General features: G+C 36.9%; 2 protein-coding genes across 2 annotated transcripts; one reads left to right on the top strand and one right to left on the bottom strand.

Moving 5' to 3' along the window:
• Window positions 1-5,096: 5,096 nt before the first annotated feature.
• Window positions 5,097-12,205, top strand: LOC148651521 (uncharacterized). The gene is made up of 2 exons (XM_088601895.1): window positions 5,097-5,471; window positions 11,000-12,205. Exons 1-2 carry the CDS (start codon window positions 5,301-5,303, stop codon window positions 11,237-11,239), a joined length of 411 nt encoding a protein of 136 aa, XP_088458021.1. The 5' UTR covers window positions 5,097-5,300; the 3' UTR covers window positions 11,240-12,205.
• Window positions 12,206-12,817: 612 nt separating this feature from the next.
• On the bottom strand, window positions 12,818-16,345 carry LOC148651520 (alanine and arginine rich domain containing protein). The gene is made up of 2 exons (XM_088601896.1): window positions 15,792-16,345; window positions 12,818-14,372 (listed from the first exon to the last, which is right to left on the bottom strand). Exons 1-2 carry the CDS (start codon window positions 16,008-16,010, stop codon window positions 14,187-14,189), a joined length of 405 nt encoding a protein of 134 aa, XP_088458022.1. The 5' UTR covers window positions 16,011-16,345; the 3' UTR covers window positions 12,818-14,186.
• Window positions 16,346-26,716: the final 10,371 nt, after the last annotated feature.

The following is a 26,716-nucleotide window of genomic DNA, read 5'->3' as shown; positions in this document are numbered from 1 at the left end:
AAGCATTTATATTGAAAGCACAGTCAAGGTTCTTTTCTATTTTCGGACTGCACGCATAAAGTGTCAAATACTATTTTGCATTCCATACTAAATATCTATTTGCTGTCACATAATCACAAATATAGTTTATATATGCACAAACTGTATATGCCGGGTGGGTGACATTTTGATATGTTGCTAGCAGAAGACACTTCAATAGAATGTAAATGTCACAGACCGACGTTTTTGTTTCTCTTGCATCCTGGAAACGCAAGATAGGCAGAAAGCAAATATTTTTTATCTCCTTCGAATTTTGAGTATGTTCCGATCCTGGAAATAACGCTAACATGTTAACAGCTCGATAAATTTGAATGTTTTTTTTTTCATCCGAAGCTATTATGTATACAGCATCCGTTTTTCCATTTTGTCATTCAACCAGGTGATTCCAGTTAGGCAGTCAGTGGGTGAAAGGAATATGTAGTGTCTGAAATACTATGGCTAATGTGTCACCTTGTGACATATTAAAATAGTTCTGTAGCAATTTTTTATTTTGTTCTCACTGGTAGACAGTGCTGGGGCCATGGGCTGCTGTTTGTGTGGAGTTTGTATGTTCTCCCCACGTTTGTGTGGGGTTCCTTCAGGTACTCCAGTTTCCTGACACAGTCCAGAAACCTACTGGTGGGTTAAGTGGCTTCTGGGAAAACTGGCCCTGGAGAGAGCGTGTGTGTTCGTGTCTGTGTGGACCATGAGATGGACTGGTGTCACGCCCAGGGTGTACCCTTTTTTTACCCCGTTTTTTTGTACCCTGTTTTTGCTTGTCTTGGGCTGGACTGCTGTAACACATCAATTTCCCTACGGGATTAGTAAAGTATTATCTATCTATCTACCCTGCCATGCACCCATTGCTTGCTGGGATAGGCACTGGTTTCTCCATGACCCTGAATTAGAAGAAGTGGTTAGAATATGGATAGATGGATGAAAAAAGTGTACTCTTATTTCTGTATAAATGAGAAGCGGTTTCTCTCAAAATGATCATTTGAAAATGATGTCCACCAACCCTATGAGTTTGGGAACACATGTAATAGATAAATCTTATATTATCTATACTAGAAGCTTGTATCAAGAGCCAGCAGATACTTTCTGAGGCCACACAAAGCAATGAATCTCATGGCTTATCAAGAGTGAAATATTTGGCACTTTGGTTTAGTTCTTGCTCTGAATCGGCGAGGGTATGTCATCTACTTGCAGGTAAAAATCTTCTCAAATTCAATATGGATTGTTAACACAGGACAATGCAGTCATTAGTATCCTGGGGACATAATGCTTTTATACATACAGTATGTATACAACACGTGTGGAAATTTCTGTGACAGCAATTTACTGAATCTTTCTTCTCAAAATGTAAATTGAATATTTGGAAGAAAAATATGTTTTTTGTTTTCCTTTGAATGAGCATTATCTGTTACTTTATTTCTCTTTTGCTGTGATCTCAGCTCCCTGTGAACTGTTGGTAAAAATATCCGGAATTGCTTTTTATACTCTGGGATATGTCTCTAAGGGGAGTCTTGATAAATGTCTGTCACAGTGTGTTCAGAATTCTGATTAGTTCATTGAAAATCAGGTTTAGCTCCCGGAAATGCAAAGTAAATGAATTCTGGTAAAAATGTTACAGCAGTGGAATGGTTTTCCTTTGTTCACTGAGTTGATTACAAAGACTGATGCAGACTGGCATCTGAGTCATTCTGGCCACAGGACAGCTGGTAAGGGTCAGTAATGGAGAGTGTCATCTCTAACAGGGAATGTAAAGAAGAAAATCCTACCTGGTTCAGCAGGTATCAAAGAGCTTGCAGTGATACTGCACGAAAATCCATTCAGAGCTTTACTACAATCTGGGATAGCAGCAACACTGGCCACACACCAAAAGCTTTGCCAATCCCTCTGTTTTTCTTCCAGCATTAGATATTCCCTGTTCCAATTATACGATCCCCAAGGGTCATTTTAAATGAAAGATCCACATTTACATATAATGTTGTTGAAGTTACAAATATGTTAAGCCTGAGAGGTTAGGTTTCCCACAAGAATTTTCTGGTCTAAGTTTGCTTAATAATTAGTATGAATCTATTTCAGATTTTAGGACATACATATGGTTTACTTCTTGTTATTCAAATTATGTGCTGTATAGTGCATAGAATAGTATGGTATTGAATGGGATAAGTTTCTATTTTTTGTACAACATTTGTTCATTGCATAATAGCATTGATAACATACTATAGTGGTAGTGTTTGTAATGAGTTTTTTTTTATTTTAATGAACAGACGTTATCGGAACATAGCTGATCTGCCTTCTAAATGTGTATTAACCATTTATACAATTAAAATGCTAAGGGGCAATATTTCTAATTGAACCATTACCTGAATTACATGGCTTATTGTAGGCATTTTCAGAACGTACCGTACTTAAAAGGACAGCTGCTCTTTGCAGATGGAATAGAACATACAATTTATCAGTTGTGTTGGTAAAATAATCCCCTCTTTCTTTACCTGATTAAAAAAATTGCACATCACTATAAAACTATGGGAAAGGCCTCAAGCTACTCGTGTGAAACACAGCTGTTGGAAACAGGTACTGTTGCTGAATAGGTTATTAACTTTCCACAAGTGTTCACACAGCTTCTGAAGTCCTTAAACAGCTTTTGAATCATACATTCTGTCACCTCCAGGTCCTCCTTTAAAGAAGGCTACTCATTTTGGAAGCCAACCACTTCTTAAATGGATATGCATCCATGTAAACAAAGTTGTGTAATGTCAGAAATAAATGTGAAATAGCAGCCTACAATGTTTACAAAAGTAAACAACAGCTCTTCACTTGCCTTTGCATACTGGGTAGAATTGGATCACTGATAGCAGGTGTGCCACACTTCATGTCTTTCTGTGATTATCATGTATTAAGCAGAGCTACACTCTAATTTCATTCAGTTACACAAAGGCACATGTAAAAGGATAACATTACAGTTAAGATTTGAAAAGAGCCTGTGATTACAGTATTCCTAATCCAGAGTTGGAGTGAACACATAAGAAGCACTGAAAGCTGCAGGCCCAGTTGAACAAACTCACTGCTTTAGAAAAACCAGCAAGCATATCTGCATATCTGTGTGGTCATAAACAACGATTAGGAACCCTCTGTATGATAACTGGGGCTTACAATTGTCTTAAATAATAGAAATAGACTTAGTTTTGGAAGGGCTGTTTTAGATAACATTAGGTGTGGTTTCTTCTTAGACAGAAAACCAGCAGAAAGATATTTCAGTAGCTGTAACTATGGTATAAATGAGCCTATAAATATCAGAGTTTGACCAGAACTGGGTATGTAAATGACCCCAATCTCCTTCTGGCCTGTTTGTACCAAGAAGGTTAGGTTTTCATAAATATTTCGGCTGAAATTCCCTCCCTGAATATACCGCCAGAAGAAACTGGAGAAAACCCACTTGGAAATGGTCGGAATTTGCCAGAACAGCCAAGGGATGAAAATGAAAAAGCCAAGTGAGTCCCACACAGACCAAAGCAGAATAAACATTTCGGGGCTCTAGATATGACATTAACCCACAAGCCAACATGTGTGACACTTGAAACATAATAGATAGAGAGAAGGTAAAGTTTGGTATTAAGTAAAACAAATCTAATGATAACATCAGTATTACAGTTGAGGCAGAACAGTTTCAACTCTGGACTTTGGCTTTACCTGCTTGGTTAGAGAAGCAACAGCCAGCCCAGGATGATGACACAGCCTAAACACCCTCACAAGAAAGGGGTTGCTGCATTAGTGGTTGTGGACATGGTGAAAGAGGGTGTTACTAAACAGATGCTGGATTAGATTGGACAAGAGTCCTGTATGTTTTCCCAGGTTAACTGGGAAGTGAAGTCTGTCTTTCTTTCAAACATCTATTACGAATTCCCACCAATAGTGACACACTGCCTGCATAACTACTTGTCGCTGAAAGTTTTCAGACTTTTAATTCATCAGGAGATAAATTAAGCTGAGGAGATGTGTTTATTTAGGACAGTGCAGTAGAAAACACAGCGTAAGTATAAAACTAATCTACACATTCTGTTACTTATGAGACCTCCACCATTACACATAGAGTTGTAGTGCAGAGCTCAGAGCTCAGAGAGCAGAGTTCAATATGGCAAACCCATTCTCAGAGTCTGCAAATTCTGGCACTGAAATGCAAACAGAAATGTCAGATGTGTATGTTTACCTGGAGTGCTTCGTGCGAACGCACATTGTACCAAAGACTGTCCCCATATAATATGTGATATAATTTCTGTTTTTCTGACAGCAATGAGTAAATTAATTGTCAACTGTGTGCATATATTCTGGGCCTCCTCCGGTGGTTTAACCAGCAAAGGTGCACACCTGTATGCAGCTTAAACTCTGTAATCAGATTTGTAGAGCAGCTCCTAAACTAAAATAAAATACTGCGTGCAATTAAGCATCACACATTTGTGTGAAACTGATTGCAAATATAGTATGGGATACATTATTAGCTGAAGAATTGCAAAATAAACCAAAGCTACACTATAATCAAAAGGAAATCTAGGAATAATTTAATAATTTATTTCATATTACGTCTACTGTACAGTGAAGCACATAGCAATAAAGCAACACTTTTCACCTAAGTGCTTAATCTGCACATTATTTTTTTTCAAGAGAAACTTCAAAATGTTGCCCTGCTTCTTATTTTTCTGAGGATTGTGGGGTGAAATGCTCTCTTAAGCCAGGTGAAGAGTTTTTTCTGTACCAATAGAAACTTTCATGAATGTTTTATTCACAAACGTGTTGGACTAAGTATTTGAAATTGGCTTTGATCCTTAATTTGTTTCCTTTATGATACTGTCTTTAGTAAGGTCACAGTTCTAAATCCATGTGTTCCACTCAGTCTTGTTTACTTTTTTCCATTACTTAAGAGCCATGTGAAAACAAGCCAGGGAAATTCCTCAGGCGAGTTTCTCACTAGCTGAAACAGTGCCTGCCAAACAGAGGTAGCTAAGGCTACTGCCTCTTCAGAGCACCTCCTCCGGATAGAAATCATTGGAGGATTTTTTAAAGCAATTAATAGTAAAATGGTAAACAAAGGTTTTAACACTTCCATTGGTTAGGTGCACATCACTCAAAATGGATCACACTTGTGTTGACAGACCTTCACTGAAAAGTGTTCCTGGATTTAAGTTTCCAGTTGCTCCAAGCTGCCACTAGTAAGACTTACTGTGCTGGCACATTTCAGACAAGGCTGTATGTGCTACAGCTGAAACAATCCAGGGATTATGGAGTTAGTTTTGATGAGACTCAGAGATTTCTCCTCAAAGTCTGCAACTTTCAACGACTGCAAATCAGCAGAGATGTCTTCTTTCAGAGTCCCCCAGGAAAACTGCAAAGGAGAGAATCGACCACAACTAGACATTGAGACTGCACTGGCGTGGCTCAGAAGAGAACTGGTAAGACTGGCTAGGCAGTTTCATCCTGATGGAATCTATTCTGGTTGGATTTTCTGCCTAATTTCATCCAAGTTGATGATTAAAGGTTATACAAAATGGTGGAGTTATTTTAGAGAGCCCTGTTGTTTGGATATTTTTATGTTCTTAACACTTCAAGAATCTTAAAAAGGTTTTATCGATCGCTTTAATATGCCACAATGCAATTAAGAATAGTAAAATAAGCAGGGAGCATATCCATAATTGTTGAAATTTGTAAAGATGTTGTTGGTAGTTAGGAGTAGTTGTAGAAGTAGCAGTAGTAGTTTTTAGTTTCTTCTTTGATTTCTTGTATGGAATCAAGGATCTGTCATCGCGTTGAACCAAAGTATTTTAGTCAGTATACCTTTCTATCTGGGAGAGATCGATGGGCAGAATTTCATATTCCAAGAAATTAGTGATCCAAAGCACATATACAGGTCAAGTAAAACGGAACTTTTAGTTTAAAGCAGATTAGTTTCTAGTTGAAGTTTCTGGCAGCATGCTTTTTTGAAAATCTATTCTGTAATAAACATTTTTGTACATACATATTTTTGGTGACTTTTTTTGCTTTTAGTTGTTTTGTAATTAAGTCAGAAACCATTCAATGGTTTTCTGTTGGGATAAGGTGAAAAATAAAATTAGGCCTGACTTATTAGTTAACTGTATGTGGTCTCTTGTTATGAAATACAGAAGCCAAGAGCATTAGATATTTAAGTCAAAATTTGTTTCAGTGAAGGTAAAAAGTTAGGTAAAAAAGATCACAGAATAATGTGCCAGATACATTTGGCCTGAAATAAAAGGAAATGTCATTTTTGTTAGCTGACGTTCTGAAAGGTCATTTTTGTAAACAGTATGTGCAAGATGAGTAAGTTATTTTAGTCTTTTAAACTTGATTAGCATGTCGATGAAACTTTGAGCCTTTACCCAACGGTCTTGACAGCAGTTTCCTCACTTGACATACAAAAACTTTTTGTGACGAGATAATGCAACACAATGGCAAAACCATTGTGGCAAGCCACTGACGCAATTAAACCTCGATCATTGTTAACACAATCAGCATTTTTGTTCTGGACAATTTGAGCAACTGATCTTTTGTATTGTTCTACTTGTCTTATCTGTAATCTAGTGCTAAACCATAGTTCCTTTCTGTAGTTATTTGTGATGGTTTTAACAGTTTAAAATACACCTTATTACAGGATCCTGAGTATATGATTTATGCCTTTTAAAACATTTCAATTGTTTTAATCATCCATTTTGTATATAATTTCAGTTAATCGGTTTAGAATTGTGTTTTTTGTTAATATTCAATTTAAAGTTAATACACTTATTTTATAATATAATTTATGACTAGCTTGGATGGGACTCTAAATGACTTGAAATGTAATTTAATCAATTTTGATCATTTTCTCCAAAACAGTTTACCTACACAAACAGTTCCATATTGTTTAGACCAGTGTACATTTATGAAATGTATTTGTCTTTAGCTTGGTTGAGAGATTTAGTCATGAAAAAAGGTATGGATATACTAGTGTTGGGGGAAAAAAGTTCATAAATGTTCAAAGGAATAAGTGGAGGCTAATTCCACACTGAAAAGTAAATGTATTCTATTCTTTTTATTTCTACTTTATAGCGTATAATTAACCTCCATTTATTTCTTTGCAGTTTGCATGTTGACACAACTCTCAACTCTAACCTCTTTTTGAATACAATGCCTGGGACCTAGAAAAACTAGTACACCTTTCTAAGGTTTCCAACAGCAATCTCTGATGAACGGGGACAATGGCACCACCAAATTATTTTTATTTCATACAAAGCAGCTGTAAGTGACAAGAGTTTCAGGGGGCATTTTTCTTGAGCTCTTAAGTGATTGTCCAGAATGACCTAAACCTGGCAGGGGGTCTTCCTCCTTTTTGAATGGAAGGTCAGGTTTAAAAGCCAATTAATTATCCATCTTAGCCTGACAACATTTTCAAATGCGACCCCTCCCCATCTCCCCACCACCATTTTCAATTAGCTATTCTGCCCCATGTCCCTATGGGCAAGTGAACAAAGTGGGTCAGGAGTTTAATCCACTTTCTGCCTTAATAGTCCCTAGCAAGATGTCCAACATGACCTTTGAGAAATCACAGTTTCTCTGTAAGAACCTTAAAGTAAAATAGTTTTTTTTTTCAGTATTATCACTGGCCAGAACAAATCCTTTGCAACTGAAGTCCATACATTTCCTATACAAAATATTATCCTATGGTTGGATGCATACTTTAGATACTTGTCCCTGATATACTGTGTAAGCCTAGGATGTTCCAAATGTAGCATATGAAGACCATTATAAATTTGCTAAATGCATTTACAAAAGTGTGATTTTAAGGCCCATTTTAGTAATTACTGCTTGCTGGGCTCTTTCAGAAATGCATTATTATGAGGTTGCCTTGTAGCAGTTCTAGTAAAAAGCTTTTTTGTGCATTAAAAAGACACGTTTTTATGAGGCTGACAAATGCACTAAGTGGAAAAAGTCTGTGAAATATGCCTACATGGAATTATTTTTGCAACACTTTTCAAAGACTGTAGTGTTCTCCTTATTCATCTTTACTGTCAACACAATTTATTTTAACCAGGCATTCACAACCAGAGTATATATGTCTTAACACCACTTCTGTTACCATAGTTAAGTAACAAAATATTGTGACTAAAATCAATCAAAACTGCCCTTCAACCAGTTTTGTGGCTGCCTATCATGTGGGCCAAGAGATATAAAAAAAGAAAGACTTTAAAGTGAGTGAACATTAACTAAATCTTTTCTTTACAAATTATTCATGGCCTCTGTTGATCAGATAATTTAAGAGATGCTTGCTTTGAATCAGTAAAAGATTTCCTAAGGGTGAGGAAAGGAAATCAATGCAGGCACAGTTAACTCCCAATTCTTCAAAGAAATTTCACGTTGTTTTGTGTGGTCTCTATCAAGTTCTTGCAGACAGCTTTAAAGCCAGAAGCCAATGTCCACTTCTAAGCCATGCATGGGACTCACCCTTCATAAATGCAAATCCTTCAGAAGTATCTTTTCTTTTGGACTCACCCGCCTCGAATTCCACTGCTAAATGAAATGAGAAAAGCAGTAAAGTGGGCATTCTGGGCATTTTTAAATACATGCAATTACTGTAGGTTAGCTCTGACTCTTATGTGAAAATAATAGAACAATTTGTGTATGAATTAAGGCCTATTTACTAGAAAAAGAGTATTTTTCACTCTACTATGAAAACCTAAACATTATAAATGGAACAAATGTACACATGAAAGCTGATCACGTAATGATAAATATCTGTACTTGGCTTTTTAGTAAGATTACAAAGTATTATGATAGGATTATGACTATGAGACTCTAAATAACATTATATATACTATACATTCATATTCATGCTGCATATTTGTACTCATTAAGTTAGATAAAAATGAATCTATGTTTTCATAAAAGAAAGTAAAAGAAAAAAGTACAGCAAATTGACTTAGTGACAAGAGTAAGACCAAATGATTCTTGTAATTAAAAGCTTTAGTAAACAAATAGATCTTTAACAATGACGTTGGAGGAAAACTTTATATTTTATTATCCACAAAAAGACAATTATGTACCATTTTTCAGTTATCTTTGATATAGCATGAATGAAATATTCTTTAGAGAGAACTTTCTTTTTTTTTGCTGAAGTACATTATCTGCACCACTTTTTTCTAAGGTCAAATAAAAAATGTACTTATTTTCCAAAATGGTGTTCTAGTGAAAGCAAAACTACACATTTGATAATTGCACTCTTTTTAAACCCTGCATTTTCCCTTGGTGTGCCCGGTTCCGGTTTTATTATTACAGTATTTTTGTACAGAAACATTCTTCTTAAGCAGCAACAATCCCAGACCACCCTGTGAAAGCTCACCAAGATTAACCGATGCCATAAAAGGCAGACATGGAGGACTCTTGGTTTAATGGGACTGTTCCTAAGCAAGCAACAGCGCTTCAAAACTTATTTCACGGGTCACAGCCTGCAAAATAAAAGCTGTTTGTAAAAAGTCCAGTCAGCCTGTGTTTGAGAAGGGCATGCTGCGCATGGACCACTTCAAAACAAGAGCACACTGCCTGCTGGAATTTGTTATTACATGCTTCTAAATTGCAGAAAATTGAAAGTACAAATGAAATGTCCACTAGATTAATAGTGTTTGAATTACAGAGTCCTCAATTGGATAGCAGATCAAAGGCCACAGTTACATATCCTAAAGCTAACACTAAAACATATCTGGAAATGGAAATCAGTGAACAGCCAGATCACTGTTAGACACTAGATTGGTGAAGTAATGGATTTTGTCGGATTAAGTGTTTGCTAAGATTGGCATTAGCTTTGATTTTTTTTCCACTGCATAGAGTAGCTACACAGAGTCCATTAAAATTAACTATACACTTGTTCTTAGTGGGACATTATACTAAGGTTTTGCAAAAGTAACATTTGTTTCTTGTCAGTGCTGAGATTTGTCTTTTGGGCTAAAGTGCTTTCTGAACATACCGGGACACCAAAGGCAAAATTGTTATTTTTGCTTGACAGTCAAGCTATTTGTATTTGTGATCATGAAATTTATATGAATGTAAAACACATTATAATACAAGTTTTAGTTAGGGTAAAACTCTGCATGCATTTGAATATATTAAAAAACATTTTGTGTTCAAGCCAGTAATTTCCCATAAGTATTGTAATATATTCACTTCACTAGTATTCACTAATATTCACTAGTAAATTTCAGAGTGTTACGGTTACATGATGAAGAATAAATTGAAGTCAAGACACCCTAGGAATAGTCAAGAAGTCAAAGTGGCTGTAGTAAGGGCTTGTCAAAACATCTCAGATGATTACACAAAGGGTTTGATGAGTCCAGTGGGTCACAGATTTAACTGAATTATTGCCTCAGAGGAATATGCAATCAAATATCGACTTTCACGCTTAAAATCATCTCATGTTTGTACTTGCAGTCATCAGAAAATTGCAAAGTATGCTTTGGCTCTAATTAGATCAAATATGTGCATTGAATTATCCCAAAACAAAAAGTATATGTAATATATACTACTTTGTACTTATTATTCACATTCAGCTCATGATCACAGATACAAATTGTACATCTATAAATTAAAAAAAAAAAACAGTTTTGGCTTTGATGTCCCAATAGGTTTGGAGGGCACTTTATATACAGTATCCTTGAAGGTATCACAGCTTGTCTTCTATTAAGAAAAATTGATCAGCAAGGCTGGCTTTCTAGTGTCTCATCTACCCCTATTATAAAATCTGCCCTGTGAACTTTCTGGAAATACTTGTTTTGTCAGTACGTTTCCAAAAGTGAGCAGTGATTGGCTGAAATTTTAAAAATCTGACTCACACTAAAATCTAAGAACTGCCCTGCCTGTGCCTTCCAGCAGCAGCTCAGAGTCGAAAAAGATACAGTGATAACAACAACTCATAGTGTTGGCCTTGTGCTTCTCTTGGCAGATGGAGATGCGCTCTCAAGACCAGATGCTGATTAAGCAACTGATGGATCTCCATAACGGCATACAGGAACTGAAGCTGGAGTGTGCCGACCTAGAAAATATTGACTCGGAGAGCGACACTGAAGATGGTAGTCTTTACTCCAGCTTTGGGGAAGTATGCTCTAGCCCAGCCTTCTCTGGCAGGGCGCAGCCTCAGGGCTCACCCAGACGGAGCTCAAGCAGACGAAGTTCTATGCCTTAGCAGGTCTCACTCGAGGGGTAACAGCATACTACTGAACTCTACCGTATTCAAATGAGCAACCCTTGCCTTAGCTACTCCACAAGACTCCCACCTCCTGTGGTGTACAATCAGCCTTCTGCACGAATGTCTGCGTCAGGCCCTGCGTAAGACTGAGCTACAGAATGTGATTGTATTTGTCTCTACTCCATTTTGGAATTGTTGTGTTGCAAACATATCCCCATATGTCAGGGCTGCCCATTGTAATATGGTAGTGCTCTGTGAGTCTGTGAATCTTGATCTGCTCAGCCCTGTTCATCTAACCTACTGTGCACATAACTTTCTTTGATCAGTGCTGCTACCAGGTGTTTATGCAACGCCCATGTACGATTTGGTTAAAATGTGTTTTGGTGTTTACTGTATATACAGTATATTGGTTACATTTAAAAATAGTTGTGTTTGATTCACTACAACTGTACTCAATTATAACACTGTCCATTATTTATTACTGTACATGTAGAGCATGGTGCCAATGTTAAGGGAATAATCTGTTGTTTTTTTGTTCATTTTGGATTAAGATGTTCACTAGCACTTTAGTTGAAAACCACTACATGTAAAGCCAATAGTAACTTTGTCCACATTCAGAATACCACCATTTCTCATTCTTTTTTTAGACATAACCTTCGTAAATAAGTAATTGTTAATATTGTAAACAACTGAATGAAGATAGATTTTTTTTTAGATTGTCAAATTGTAGTGTTATCAGTGGCGAAAAGGAAAAAGTGTTATGAGAAGTGACAACATTTACAAGCAAAGCGCCTCAGGGCATCTGCTTGAATGGGCTTCCTAGGAGAGTTTGTTTAACACCCAGAACACATCGACGAGTGACAGGTGGACATGTTCACTGCCATTTCTAACTGATTGTTGACAGATACTCTCCACATAGCTGCAGGGCTTGAGTCTGTCAAGTAATAAAGACTTTGAAACATGTCTGCTTTGTGGTTTCTTGAAAAACACTGGAGTGTCATTAATCTGTCGTGTGTTACATGACATTCTCCACTTTTTTAGAGCTTCTCCGGTTTTGCAATTACTTAAACATCAGATTTAAACCGATATTTAGGACAGTTGAAATCATTGCATTTCTTTCTCTCTACTTTTCAATGTTGGAATTAAACTCTATTGGCTCCTTCGCAATTGGTACACTGACACAGCATTTCTCGACTTTTCTTTTATTTCATTTTTTTCCTCCACATTTTAATGGATGACTGCAGATATTAACATCAAACTTTTGAGTTAGGTATAATAGCATATATTGGTACATTTTGGCACAACCTTATAAAACAACTGCTCACCACGCTTGTCAATGTATGACGAGCGAACTTCAAAATGGACCAAGTTGTTCTGAAAAAATGACCTTTCACATTCAGACTTAAGTTCACTTACTGTTATACTCTTTTAAAAACCAATCTAGAATGAAAATGTCCCTCACCATGACTACTGAGCAATAACAGCTAAAACTTGCGGTTAGTAGGGTTACTCATGGATTAGGATGTTTAGTAGTGTTGTGTAGTAAGTGTTGAATAACACAAAACCCTTCAAGACTTTGTCATTTTGTAATGTTTTATTTATCTAGTACAGACTGAAAAGATATAGTTTTGAGTCATTTCGTAGTCCCATGCTTCAGAAAATAGTAAAAGAGTTAATGATAGGTTTCTGCAGGCTTAATTGTAAAATTGTAATTTTTCCTGTACCACAAAGTTATTTATTCATTTTTCTGCATCATTTAAAAGCACGTTGCTTAATATTTCAATTGTTATGACTTAAATGACATTAAAAATTGCCCTGACATGGAAGTAGAAAAGAAGCAACATTAGAGTTTTAATGTATTATTTTCTTGTCCTCAGATTCATTGTTAATGCAAGATGCTACATTAAGCAGATTGAGTTAAAAAAATTGAAGGTTTATAACAAAGCTTTTCTGAAAAAAAAACTTTTGTTCAACAGAGGCTCTATATATTTTTTTGATCATGCTATTCTTTGTGTTCTATTCTTTTTTTCTTGGTTTTGAATACTTCATTGTCTTTTTAATACCACCAAATGCCTGATGTTGTGGTCTAAAGATTGTTGAAACTTCTATTTCCTTTGTTGAGATAAAATCACTGCAATTGACAAACCTTACCATCAGAGCTTGTTGGGAATTTGGCTTCTAAGCCCAGAGCATTATTTTTTTACCTAAGAAAGCTCCTGATTAGCTGGCATCTCTGCAGCTCTTTGATACAAACCAGTCCCTTCGTTTTTATCCTCTTAGAACCCTTTAGGAAGACCTGGGTTAGCATAATGCATAATTCTACCCAGAGAAAACTGATGTACATGGAACCCAGGACAGTAGTACACCAAATTCTATTTTCATGTAGTTGTAAAGTGCATGTTCACAAAAGATATTTAGCATTGAAAGTGTGCTAAAATTCTGAATGAAGTTGAGAGTAACACACAGGTTATTACCTTTTTTAATATAATGTGTTTATATTACATATTAAAGTTAAATGTCAGTGCTGACATAGAGTCTAGTATACATTATACCAGAAGCAGGAACATCTGTTTCCTGCCGACAAGTGAAATGTTGGATTTTGTGGCCTCAAATAAACAGAACATTTCAGAGGCTGTGGACTGCTAGAACAGATTCACAAAACATACAGCAACCAATATTAGTCAATGTGAGTAGATAATAGTAAAGTCTCTTCATGAACAATCAAGTTCTATGTCATATTGGTATGCCACTGAGGTAAAGACAACATGAAGAAGAACATTCATGACACACTTAAGAGCCTTTGCAATTGACACACTGACATATTTTAATTGGGCCTCTATAAGGGATTTATGAGCCTGTATTGCATTGTAGCACATTATGCCAGTTTACTACTCAGTAGTCAGGATAAGGTCACATAACAGAAACAATTAAATGCCTGGCTTCTTCAGCGCTTCTGTACAAGAGACTGCCCGTTGTCCATCTCATTAGCTTGGAGAGCATTGCCGTTAAAGATGACATTTTCTTTTTTCTCTGGACTGAACGGCTCATTTTCACGTCTGAGCCTCTGTATTTCGCTGTTTATGTCCAGCAATCTTTTAGCAAGCTGTCTGTCTTGGGAACGCATCTCCAGCTGTATTTCGAAAAGAGACAGAAAAAGAAAAAAAGTGTTACAGCTCAATTGATGGTGTAAAGGAACTCAAGAACATTACATATATAAAGTTTGTGGAATACTACAAAAATAGAAGACATCTTTTATCTTGTGATTATGAGAAGACTGGTTGTAGTGTGTCAGACAGTCTTTTACATCCTATGACTGAGGAAGAAACTGTTGAACTTGTCACCGTTAAAGTGAAAAGACTTCCAAATCTACTTCCACACATTCAAGAGTCATTTTCTTATTTCTAGATAAACTATTATTATAATAATAGTACTAATTGCTTACACTTATATAACTCTTTTCTGGACACTCCACTCAAAGCGCTTTACAGGTAATGGGAACTCCCCTCCACCACCACCAATGTGCAATTATTATATTGTATAGGATTCTGAGAAAGTACAGGGTAAACAAGCAAAGGCAACAGTTTAACATCGTAGAGCATCAGTTTAAAGTCCATTTAATTTCTTAAAACTTCACTGTGTTCTTTTGCATACAATGTACAGTGGAAAGTTTATTATTAGTACTAGCCATTATAACAACAGCAGTTTTAGCCAATCAAACTTCCACCCATCTGTGATTTGCCATAAGACATGAAAACGTATTTTTTAAGATCTGGAGCAATCTGGAGCAATGAACATTATCAGAGGCACCAAAAAGTTTTAAACACCTCTGATCGATCTTAACTATTTTAATTGTATATAATTCTCTAACTTGTACATAAATTATTCACAATTCAAAAGCACACTGGCTGCATAGCAAAATGTTCTGCATCTAGTGTTTGTTAAACATTTTATGGTACTGTTTGTCTAATTTGACATGCCACATTCTTGTTGCTTGGAGTTGTTGCTTATCTAGAGGAAAATAAAAGTTCAACTCCGCATTTTCAGCTTTAGAAAAAAATCTAAATGCAACTGTCAATACTCTGGAAGTAATTCTGCACTTAATCCTGCAGTGTTAGGAAATAATGTTCAAAGATTGCATATGCATTTTGTGATTAAAATATAAATAGTTTTATTTATCCTGAAAAACAGGGGCAAATGATTTCCTGAAATGCATTCCTCATTGCAAATGAATATTAGTGCAACAGAATGGCAAAGAAACTTTTTTGCAAACAGCATTTCATAAGGCTGTGTGAGTCATAAAGGAATCTAAATATTTTTAAAAATGTTCACACTCTGAATGAGGAGCATAAGAGATGTCTTCATTTATCTAGACGAAATTTTAATCACACTTTGATCTTTCCATTTGGTCAAACTACAAAAATGGAAAAACTGAAGCTCTCATTTTACGGCCTTTTTCAAAATGTACTTAGATCTCGAAGCTTTTGAAATCCCTATTTTTTATACATGTATTTTTAACTGTCAGCCACGAAAAGCAAATCAGTTTACTTACCAGTTCAGATCTTAGCCAGGTTATTGCTCCGTCTATTTTAGCTCTCCTGAGCTCCTCGTTGACCTGGAAGTCTCTTCCAACAGTACTTGCAATATTACTGCCAGAACAAAGGGCTGGTACCTGCTCTCCTGTTCCCCTGAAGGCATGGATCAGTTTGTTTTTAATGTTTTCTAACACCATGGCGGAGACAGTGTCTTCATACTGAGTCTCGGAATTCATCGTGAGCGCAGATGATGCAGGGGGCTGTCAGGACGGGGAGTCATTAAGCTGAGGGCAGAGACTGAGTGAAGTTTGCCTTTGTCGTCCGTACAAGTGCCCCTCTGTGATTTCGTTTCTTTCTCAGCCCTCGGGATGTTTGCCACCATCCAAACCCTGCCACAGCTGCGACTACCTTTCCAGCTCGAGTTCACGTTGGAATATTTGACTTGTTGTCAGTTTATTTTCCTGCGTGGGGGTCTCACCGAAGAGACTTTTCTACCTTGCTTCTTCTTTTACAGCCTTTCACGTCTCTTCATAGTGTGGTACTAGCTTGTTTTGCAACTGTTACTATGGAAAATCCCTCCCCCCCCCACCCCCATCCCTCCCCTTCAATCCTCTTTTGAGTGGTGGTGGGAAATGTGGGACAAAGCCTATTGTTGCTTCCCGTATTGAAAAGCCCTGTCTCTCTCTTTACAACAAAACTGGTTTGAGCCTTTCAAAAGGGCAAGATTGTGACTCTTATGCGATAGTGGGCAGGGAGGGTGAGGTGGGGGGTAGCTGTGATGGTGTCAATGGATTTTTAGTTGTTACCTCAGACCTGGCATCACCAATAAAGGCAGTATGCTGCTGTGACTGACAGGTCAGGACGGATAAGTACAAAGGCTTGGTGACGCCCAGTCAACAAAGGAACAAAACACACAGACCATTGTAATATTATCAGGCTATGTGTATCAAGTAAATCTATGCCCCTACAGGGACAAGAGCTTTCCTAATCTGTTCGCAAATAAGGGAGTATTTCTCATAAGGAAATCCCAACGAAGAAACAGCCTTTCACAATTTGAGAGACAGAGCTGGGAGCCATAAGTACAAGTAAGGCCCTTGTACATTGAGACCCAAATTTAAATTCATAACAGTGAAACCTCATTGTAATTAAGTAAAATATTTCTTGCAATAATTGAATTTGCAGGTATGGAACAAGGCCTTTTGAATTGATTTCTGTTTAATACTTGCCCTTGCGGGGAAAAAAAAGAGTCATTGTCTGCTTTTCTATGTGCCAGGACCTCCCTTTTTCAGCATTATTTCTCCTCTAAGGGCTGGTAAGGCTCCAGACTATGCTGACCTGTTTAAAAGCTACGTACTTCAAGGGCATTTCACCCAAGACTGTAGTGAAAACTCATTACTAAGAGAAAAAAGTTACTGATATACAGTAACTGCCTGTAACTAAAATGCAGCCCATATGTGCTTTTTTTGTGCATAGATCCATTTTCATACCTAATGATCATCTTTGATTGATTCATAGTCGGGCCTGCAGAGACACAAATCTTTAACCAGACCCAACTGCTATTACAGTCCTACCATGTCAAAAAGGGAAAGTTTACTATACGAAAACTCAACTGCAGAGCTGCTCAAGTGTGGTACTCAAGGGAACCATGACCTGCATGTTTTGCAGGTCCTCTTAAAACATTAGCACAACAAAGCATTAGGAAAGTGGTCACATAAAGATTTAATTGGGCTACCCTTACAGTCCTGGAGTTGAAAAAAACCTTGCAGACCAAAAGTCTCCAGTTCTGGTCCTGCAGAGCCGGTGTGTCTGGACGTATTCTTTCCAGCTCAGACGAAAGCCTGGCCTGGAAATTATGTCTGTTAGTTCTCGGAGTGGTTATGGAGCATAATATGTCAGTATTTACTCATATACCGTAAGGTGGCGATTAAGTTAAATTTGAAATTTGATTTGTGGGCAATCACAAAATCCCCATAGAATCTGTGTGTGTCAGTTATGTCTTTGTATTTACTACCATCTTCAAAAAGGCTCAATTTTAAAATAAAATGGGCAACAAAGCTGCCAGTATACTTATCCATAAACTACCAAAGCCTTCTTTACATATTGGTCTTCCATTTGTCTACCCCAACATAAGTAAAGGTTATCATTTTATAGCTCTCTGGAATCTTGCTTACAATGATTAAACGGGTGGTGTGGTGGCACTGTGGCTAAGGAACTGCGCCTGTGGCTGGAAGGTTGCCAGTTTGTATCCTGCGGCCGGCAGAGGAATCCTACTCCGTTGGGCCCCTGAGCAAGGCCCTTAACCCCAGCTGCTCCAGGGGCGCCGTATAAATGGCTGATCCTGTGCTGTAACCTCAAGCTTCTCTCCCTCTCTGTGTGTCTCATGGAGAGCAAGTTGGGGTATGTAAAAAGACAAATTCCTAATACAAGAAACTGTATATTGCCAATAAAGTGATCTTATCTTCTCTCTCTCTTAAGATTACCATTGTCACATATTAAAACCTTTCTAAGCCTTCTTAAAACTTTCACACAGCTTGCCGTAACAAGTGTAACATATATAATCGGAAGTCTGCGCATACACATCAGATTGGACTCAAACAATTAATAGTAATAGTGTAGTAGTATAATTTGCAGACATTTAGTTTTGAATTTCCAGCAAATATGGATTTTCATGACACCACAAGTCTTTGTTGAGAAGTCAAAAGAAAACTAAACAAACCCCTTTTACTCATTATTTTGGATATTACTTGAAAAACTACTTTTTTCCAATGCTAAATTTCAGAGGCCAAGAAACAACAAAATTGTTCTGCGTAACACTTGGTAGTTGTTCATGATTTAGTACATGCTAATTAGTCATGAACAACTACATAATAAATGTTTAATATGCAGTTCTTAAAACAAAGTGTTACCAACAGTCTTCTTAAAAGTCTGGCTTTTTTTTGGTCATTAGCATCTTACATTTTGAACGATGTTAAATATATAATACTATATATAGAAATAATCTATACTACATACCTGGGATATGCGCAAGACCAGAAAAAATCCTCTGAACTCAAGAATTACAAAATCGTTACCACTTAAATAAAAACAGACATCTTGTATTTTGACATTTTAATGTACAGTATGCAAGTGGTTAAATAATTATTTCTTGTCACAGTATTGTTTTTTTTCGTAATATTTATTTAGACAAGTTTCTCTAAAATATTGCCATCACAGTGTCGTAAAGAGACATCACTTACAGTTTTAGTGATGTGGCATGATTAATTTTGTGATTAATGATATATTGGAATACATTATAAATACAAACAATATGGATCAAAACATAAATTAGAACTGGCCAAAAACATGTTTGATCCATGTTTGGTGTTAGCTTTCTTTTATTTTTATTTATTAGCAGACACCCTTATCCTGTGTGATCTGGAGTGTTTTCCAAAATATCACAATACATGCAGGTACAGAAGGAAATGGTAGATATGGTTACAAATAAATGTAAGTACAACGCAGTTGTAATAAAGTAAGAACAATTATCACAGCACAAAAAAATAGTAAGGTAACTACAGAAACACAGGTGCTGTAGAAAATAAAATATATATTATGTGATGTGATATACCTTTTGGAGTTTTGGTCTTGAACATAAATATATTAAAGAAACTTGAAATTTATAGTATACAATCACTACACAAAAACTTTGAAACATTAAGATCCTTGTCTAGTTCTTTATTTTGTTAAAATACTACTATGATTATACACAAACTAACATAACACATTATTGAGTATTTATTCTCCAGTTTGTGAAGTATAGAAGTATCTTCACTTTTCAGGTAAATTAATCATTTATTCAAAAATGAAAAGGCCACATACTTGCAATGAACATGTGCTGCATTTATTGAGTATTTACTGGAAAATCTTATTATCTATGATATTCTTTATTTGCACTGAATAAGTTAAATTGTTTTTTGAAATTGTGCTTTGCATTGTAGTCATGTATTGTGGAATAATATTAATTTTGATGAATACTCAAATACATAACCCCAAATATACAGTATCACCTCAAACAGCTTTCCAAGGAATGACCTTTCCAAATTCTGTTCACAGTGGAGTGCAGTTGTAGTATACAGTTGTCAGAGAGCAAGTGTCTTAAAGAAACAGCTCCATTTAACTTGTGATCATTCAAGTGTGAACGTACATCTGAGCTTAAGGTCAGACAACTAAAAAAAAAGGTGACAGTACTCAAGCATCGATAAATGTTTGTCTTTTCTTCCGATCAAGCATCAAACAAGCAGAAAGAAATTAGTCTCAGCAGTCACTGACCGAAGATTTGACACACAAAAGAAATGGTGTTCTATATCCTTAACTTTCTTATTGTTCACAGACTGGCAATGGGAGACAAAAATATTTCTCAGAAGCCCAACAACCATTGCTGGGATCCCAAAAGTACTATAGACTCAGAATGCTGCTTGCCAAGACATAATGGAAAGTGAATAAAACTAGCAGACAAAAGCCCCACACTGAGCTACACTAGAGTGCCAGTTTATCATCTGGGAACAATATCAGTCCTTTAGGTTCACAACGAAGAAGTGTGTTTTTTTCTTACTTTTTTCCCCACTTGTTTTGTCATACAGTCATGTCGTTAATGCTTAACTTTTAATTTATGCTACGTTATTACTTTGTTGAAATTCTGCTGACTCTTGCAGTTTCCCTTACTACTGAGTATTAATGTGTATTCTGTAAGTCTCTAAAGTTTAGAGCCCAGACATTTCTTTAGTAGGAGTTTACAGCACGGATATTAAAAACTGGTTTATATTATAAAACATGAACTGTATGTATTTTTTTCATTTTTAGTAAAAGGTCTATAAATCAACAGTTAACAGCACATTTAAGCCTGTACTGTATGCTCAAGTTATTTTCTGTTTCATCCTTAACCTGAAGAATGTCCAAAAGTACAATTTTCTTGCAGGGATGTTCTATTCTGCCGTGGAAAAACTAAATATCAAAGTCTTTCATACACGTGTTAGTTTTCAGAATAGTTTTAGAAAGTCCGAAGCCATTCAAAATGTTTAACCTAAAGAATCTAACTCAATTTATCTAAAACGAGCAGCTTAAGTATACCATCAACTTAAATAAGATCTCATTATGCTACTATAAATCTCAGTAAGATATGTATTTACTGCATTTTTAAGACAAGGAATTATTGAAAAATAAAAATGCTTACTGAGATAATTGCAGATCTACATTAAGTATATACCAAGGTTTTGTAAATTTGAAACTTAAACTGTTTTGAAAGTTGAAAAGAGTTGTTATTTGTTCTTGTCCTCATTAAACTTCACAATTGCAGAAATGCTGCAAAGCAATTATCTCTTTCCTCAGAGCAGTTTTTTTGTTCTTTGGAGGCTCAAAAACAGGCACCGACATCTTTCTTACCCAAGTGGTTCTTGTCAAGGTAACACAATTCAAGGAAGTTAGGCCACACAGAGAGCCCTTTTTTGAGAAGGAGACTTTTCCCATTGAAGTGCAAATACAGGTTTATAGTCAAGGTCCTATAAGTGAATGAGAATCTGTGACTGTGTGTGCCCTGTTATGGACTGGAGTCCCATTCAAGGTGTATCCTGCCTTGGGCCTGTTGCTTGCTGAGAAGTATTGGATAAAGCAGTTCAAGCATGGGTGGATGGACATTGCAATTGTGTGTTATTTGTTTTTTGAAAGGTGAAGTGCCAATTTTAAGTAAAAAGGTGGAAGTAAAGACCTTAATGTAAGTATGCTATAATCCAAGAGGTATTAATTATTAAATACAATGTGCAGAATCTACAGTGAAACAGTAATTGCAAACTCAGTGACAAAGGGAACTACATTGATGTGACCTTTTCCATTCGAATGAACTGTGTTCAAATTTGGATGGTCAGCTGGTGTTACACATGACTTATCAGATGTTAGGATGACTATCATCAGCTCTGTGTTATGAGTATAGGAAAGAGATCAATTTAGATCGTATGGCATGTGATAGCTTTGGCAGAAGTGGGTCATACTCAACAAACCATTGTTGGAAACCATGCACATGTGTAAAAATGGATTTCAAATATTGAACAAAATCCCATATGGTTCATCCCATATAGAAGGGAATTCTGACATTATTGCTCACTCAGCACAGTATTTAAAAAGTTTAAGCAGTTGTTTAAAACCAGAGAAGGTTATTTAAAATTCTCAACATTTAATGACCATAGCTTTAATTCTGCTGATAGATTTGACTCTATAATTTTTATTTTATTTCTCATATCTCTCTGTTTTCATTTGAACTGATTTACATGTAAATTATTTTCATTAACACAAACTTTTGCAAATATAACTGATGAAATAAGATTTATTAAATGTACCTGGTACTGGTTGCTGTTTTCGCACTGTATCTGCTCATCAAGAAACCTCAAAACTTAAATTATTGGTCATGTTTTCTTCACTTGCTTGCCTGCCCTGTAACTCATCATTATATCTTTACTGCTTTCACTAAATTTCCCTGTTGGTAAAACAACGATCTGCAATTAAAGTAAAAAAACAGTAAAGCTATAAAATACCTTTTGTTTGGGGGAGAAGCAGTTCATGTTTTGCTTCTGAGGGGTATAGTTCTATTTTTACCTCTGTTTAATACCTGCCAAAAGATTCCTTTCTCCTGAATGTTTTTTTTTCCTTTTGCTGCACAAAGAGCAAGATGTAACAGAACAATAAAACAAACCAATGAAACAAATGCCAGTGTTTGTTCTCATGGAGCAAAACAGCACAGCCTTTAGACAGCATCTTAATTAATCTGATGTGCCCTTCACAGTGCTGTTAAAAGGTCACATGCTAAACAGGGTGTTAGAAAGACCCCATAGATTTAGAGCTCGCGGAAAATGCATGAGATCCCTAAAGATTCATAGAGTTTCACAGAAATCCCCTTGTTTCACCATGAAGACCAAAAGCAGCAATTAAATAGACTGCATTCATCACTGTCCTACTGCTGCTTTACGCAGATGGAAATGCAGCCATAGAAACAAAATGTACTCTAGCATCACTGTTAATAGACTTGGCCTTTCCCTACCTCTTGCTGTTGCTAAGGGCTGTTTTCCTTTCTGACGCAGGAGAAAGAATTCCAAGGATTCACCATGAAATCCTCATTATTTGTAAACAGCTGTGAATGTTGGTTGAAACTTTGAAGCAATCTATGTGTGGGGAATTTGTGTTTAGGGGCCTTAACAATAGAAATATCTGTGTCAACATTTAAATTAAGTTCTCTTTTAAAACATTATAATCAATGAAATTAGTAAGCAGTGGATGGCTTATAATCTTACAAACTGCCTACTTAGGTCTTCGATTTCGTTCCATAATACACTGGACATGATAAGACATAACACATACTAGTAAACTGAACTTAACCTAAAATGTGCTTAATTTACCATTTGGTAGTATACAACATAATTGGACCTGTCAATTGCAATTGTTATATTTTCGTTTGGACTGAGCTTGACATTATTTTTTGTTTTTATACTACTTAGAGTATAACTGATGAATTACAAGTTAAAGTTAAATCTAGATCTGGTTTTCCATCCCAATGCAATTTAAGTTTAGCTTTATGTGTGCCCTCTAAGTACTCACTTGTAATTCCTATTCTGGGTTTTTGGGATGGTGTCCACAAAATGGCTCCCTAAAAAAGTTCCAGGGCAGTTTGATACATTATGTTTTTCTGTTGTAAGATTTGTTATTGCTCCATATCACTCTACACTTTGAATAGTCACCCTTACTTTCAAAGCAACACTGGCTCGGGTTTATTTACATAACTTTGATTGGGAAGGCTCATATCTTTTGGAGTTACTGCAATTCTATATGTCACCTTACAATTTAACCAATTGATCAATTTATCAAATTGGATCTCTGCAGATTATGAGCTGTTTTGGGGGGTGCAATTCTTTCTAATTGACTCAAACAAATGACTTCAATTAATTCCAGATTTAATTCAAACTATCTAGCACTCTTCAGCTCTGCAATTGTTAACACTGTTCCCTAAATGTTAAAATCTTTCTTTCTCCTTATCTTTTCTTTTCCTTTATTCTTGTGCAGAGGTGTAAGCATCTGACCAGGCTGTTTCTACTCACTTATTCTATCTAATTAAACCTATTAAATTAAGAACTAATCCCTGAGTATTAGTAAGCTCACTTAAGGTGAGGTAAAATCTAGCGCAGAAAAAAATGGTATTATGATTTCATTTTGGTTTTTACATGTGAAAATAAAAATAGTTTACACACAGTAACTGTATGGTATGAAATAAGTAAAAGAGACACTTTTGCTTATAGGCTTACTGGATCAGGGTTCAGCACAGGTTGTGTATTATTAACTTGACTGAAGGTTCATGACTTTTCCCTGATCTGTCACACAGCATGCAGTTGGTACTGCATTTGTACAGTATCTCAGTTTTTGTGGTGCATTTACCATGACTACATTGCAACACAATACGTGCTTTTCAGCTATGTCATCTAAATATAGACAGTGTGATTTTTGATAGAAGTCTTTGAAGTTTGATACATAGTACATTTCTTAGATGCTAAGAAAATGCTTATTAGCTGTGCTATTTTTAATCTTTTTGTGTCAGTTTTAAAATATTGTTTCAGCTCTGGTTGCAAGAAAACAATATAGATAGAAAATAAGATGAAAAGCTCAGGTGTCAAGATACAGTAGTTTTGTTTGCTGTAATTATGTTAAAAGATGATAAAACTTCCACTCTGATAAAATCATGGAATATACCAGAGTATTTTCCAGAGCAGAATAAATCTAATAATCGGTACAGTATATCCATTTATATATTTTATTATTATATATTTCAAAGCAAGAATATGTTTCATTTTACTGTAAAACATAGTAATTAATTTACAGTTGCTACTTCAAAATAAAAGACTTTTACATAGTTTAATCTCGGTTAAATAGAAATCTAAATTTCAGTTTTTTTTATTTGCAATAAATATTACAGTAATTTATGTTGCTGAATATATACTTAGGAATGTACTTTTGTGGGGTCTCTGCTTGAAATGGTTCAACTTCATGTGAACTTTCGAAGCGTTTTGTTGTTATGCGTTACTGCTACCTGGTGGTAGAAAGCGTACTTAAAATAATTAGGCGTAAACACGACCACATAATTTCTAAAAACTAAAACAATTTGGCAGTGCTATAAACAACCTTAGAGATTAACTCACTCATAATTTAAGTAAATTTCACATTTATGTGCAGTCCATTTCAAAGCTCCTCAAAGGCTTTTACTTTATTTTCAATATGTTCTGAACTATAAACTACTTTTTATCATCTACATAAACATTTTGTTGCCGCCTTCCTTCTCACATTACGTTGCTGAAGGTTTCAATGTCAGATACTGGGAAAGTACGTTCCACGCGTTGTTTCTAATTTCTTTTTATTCAGGACTGCGCGATTTTCATAGGAAAATCTTGTTGAGGGAAATCCGTAGGTTCGGGTCCCCTCTGCAGTCAGTGGGTGAAGGGCTTTTCTTTTCCTTTAGCGCTCCCGACCAGAATCTGGCACAATGAACCGGTGTGGCTCGGATATCATAGTGCCTTACTCTTGTCTTACATAACGCCTTTCTGGACACTCCATTCAAAGCGCTTTACAGGTAATGGGGACTCCCCTCCACCACCACCGGTGTGTTGCTCCCACCTGGATGATGCGACGGCGGCCATAGTGCACAACACAGACCAGGAGAATAGTGATGAAGCCAGTTCAGAGATGGGGATTATTAGGAGACTAGGACTGGTAAAGACCAGGGGGGAAATTGGGCCAGGGCGCCGGGGTAACACCCCTACAATTTTCGAGAAACACCCTGGCGTTTTTAATGACCAGAGAGAGAGAGTCAGGACCTCGGTTTTACGTCTCATTTGAAGGACGGCGTCTTTTTACAATATAGTGTCCCCATCGGCATAGAGGGGTATTAGGACCCACACAGATCGCAAGGTGAGCGCCACCAGCTGGACCCACTAACACCTCTTCCAGCAGCAACCTTAGCTTTCCCCCAGGAGGTCTCCCTACTGACCAGGCTCACACCTGCTGAGCTTCAGTGGGGCTGCCAGTTGTGAGTTGCAGGGTGATATGGCTGCTGGCTGGATATAGTAGGTAGGATATGGAAAATGCGTACCGAACTACAGAGATGTCAAGGCAGGGACGACAAAAAACTGAGAAAATAAACGTAAAAATAAAATGCTTGAATCCAAAATGATGTGACTAGGCTAATTGTGTCTTTGGATGGCACCGTGTGCGCCTCGCTAGCGATCAGAAGCAGGGCCGGCCCTTGGGTTAGAATTAGTGACTGGAACCCGAGGCCACCAGGGGGCGCTCTCCATGTGCAATACAACATACCTTTAATCGGGCTCACACCCCAAGAAGGCTCCAAAGCCGAAACGTTGCGTTTCTTTTCTTCACGGAATAAACCTTTACTTATTGCTTTAATCGGCACGTTCACACGAGAGCCAAAACGTCTCTCCAGTGGATCTGTCTGTTGCCGTACTAATCTAGGCTGTTAAACATTTTATAAATGATATAAAATGATAATATTGTAACGCAACGGGGGCTCTGGCGGGCGCCCTTGCCGCATCTGGTCGGCCCCTGCACCCTCCGGGGCTCGAACCCGGGACTTCCGCGTCTCTCTGCAGCGACCTAGCCCCGTGAGCCAAAGAGAGATCTCTCTACAGCCCAGTAGCTGTGGTCCTGCTATCACAGGGAAGGGCGGTGACGTCACCCGCTCTGGTACGCCGGCTCTTACACAGCGCCCTGTCGGCCGTAAGCGTTACACTCTCCCCCGCTTAAATCGCCGTCCCCGGCGAAGGGCTATCCCACCCCGCTTCTGACACCAACGTAGCGTTTTGCAGGTTCTTTTTCAGAACTAAAGAACAGTGGAGACGCGATTAACCAAGCACTGGCTTTATTT

This window comes from Lepisosteus platostomus, chromosome 12, assembly GCF_059453375.1.
Source record: "Lepisosteus platostomus isolate fLepPlt1 chromosome 12, fLepPlt1.hap1, whole genome shotgun sequence".
In the NCBI taxonomy this organism is placed as follows: domain Eukaryota; kingdom Metazoa; phylum Chordata; class Actinopteri; order Semionotiformes; family Lepisosteidae; genus Lepisosteus; species Lepisosteus platostomus.
Note: the sequence above shows the minus strand (reverse complement) of the source record. Positions and strands in the feature narration are given on the sequence as shown.

What these genes read in the sequence shown, in the direction of transcription:
- LOC148651521 (XM_088601895.1), top strand. Translation starts at nt 5,301, where the DNA reads ATGGAGTTAGTTTTGATGAGACTCAGAGATTTCTCCTCAAAGTCTGCA. An exon ending in CGTGGCTCAGAAGAGAACTG is followed by an intron (nt 5,472 to 10,999) that starts GTAAGACTGGCT and finishes TTCTCTTGGCAG; the next exon opens with ATGGAGATGCGCTCTCAAGA.
- LOC148651520 (XM_088601896.1), bottom strand. Translation starts at nt 16,010, where the DNA reads ATGAATTCCGAGACTCAGTATGAAGACACTGTCTCCGCCATGGTGTTA. An exon ending in CCTGGCTAAGATCTGAACTG is followed by an intron (nt 14,373 to 15,791) that starts GTAAGTAAACTG and finishes TTCGAAATACAG; the next exon opens with CTGGAGATGCGTTCCCAAGA.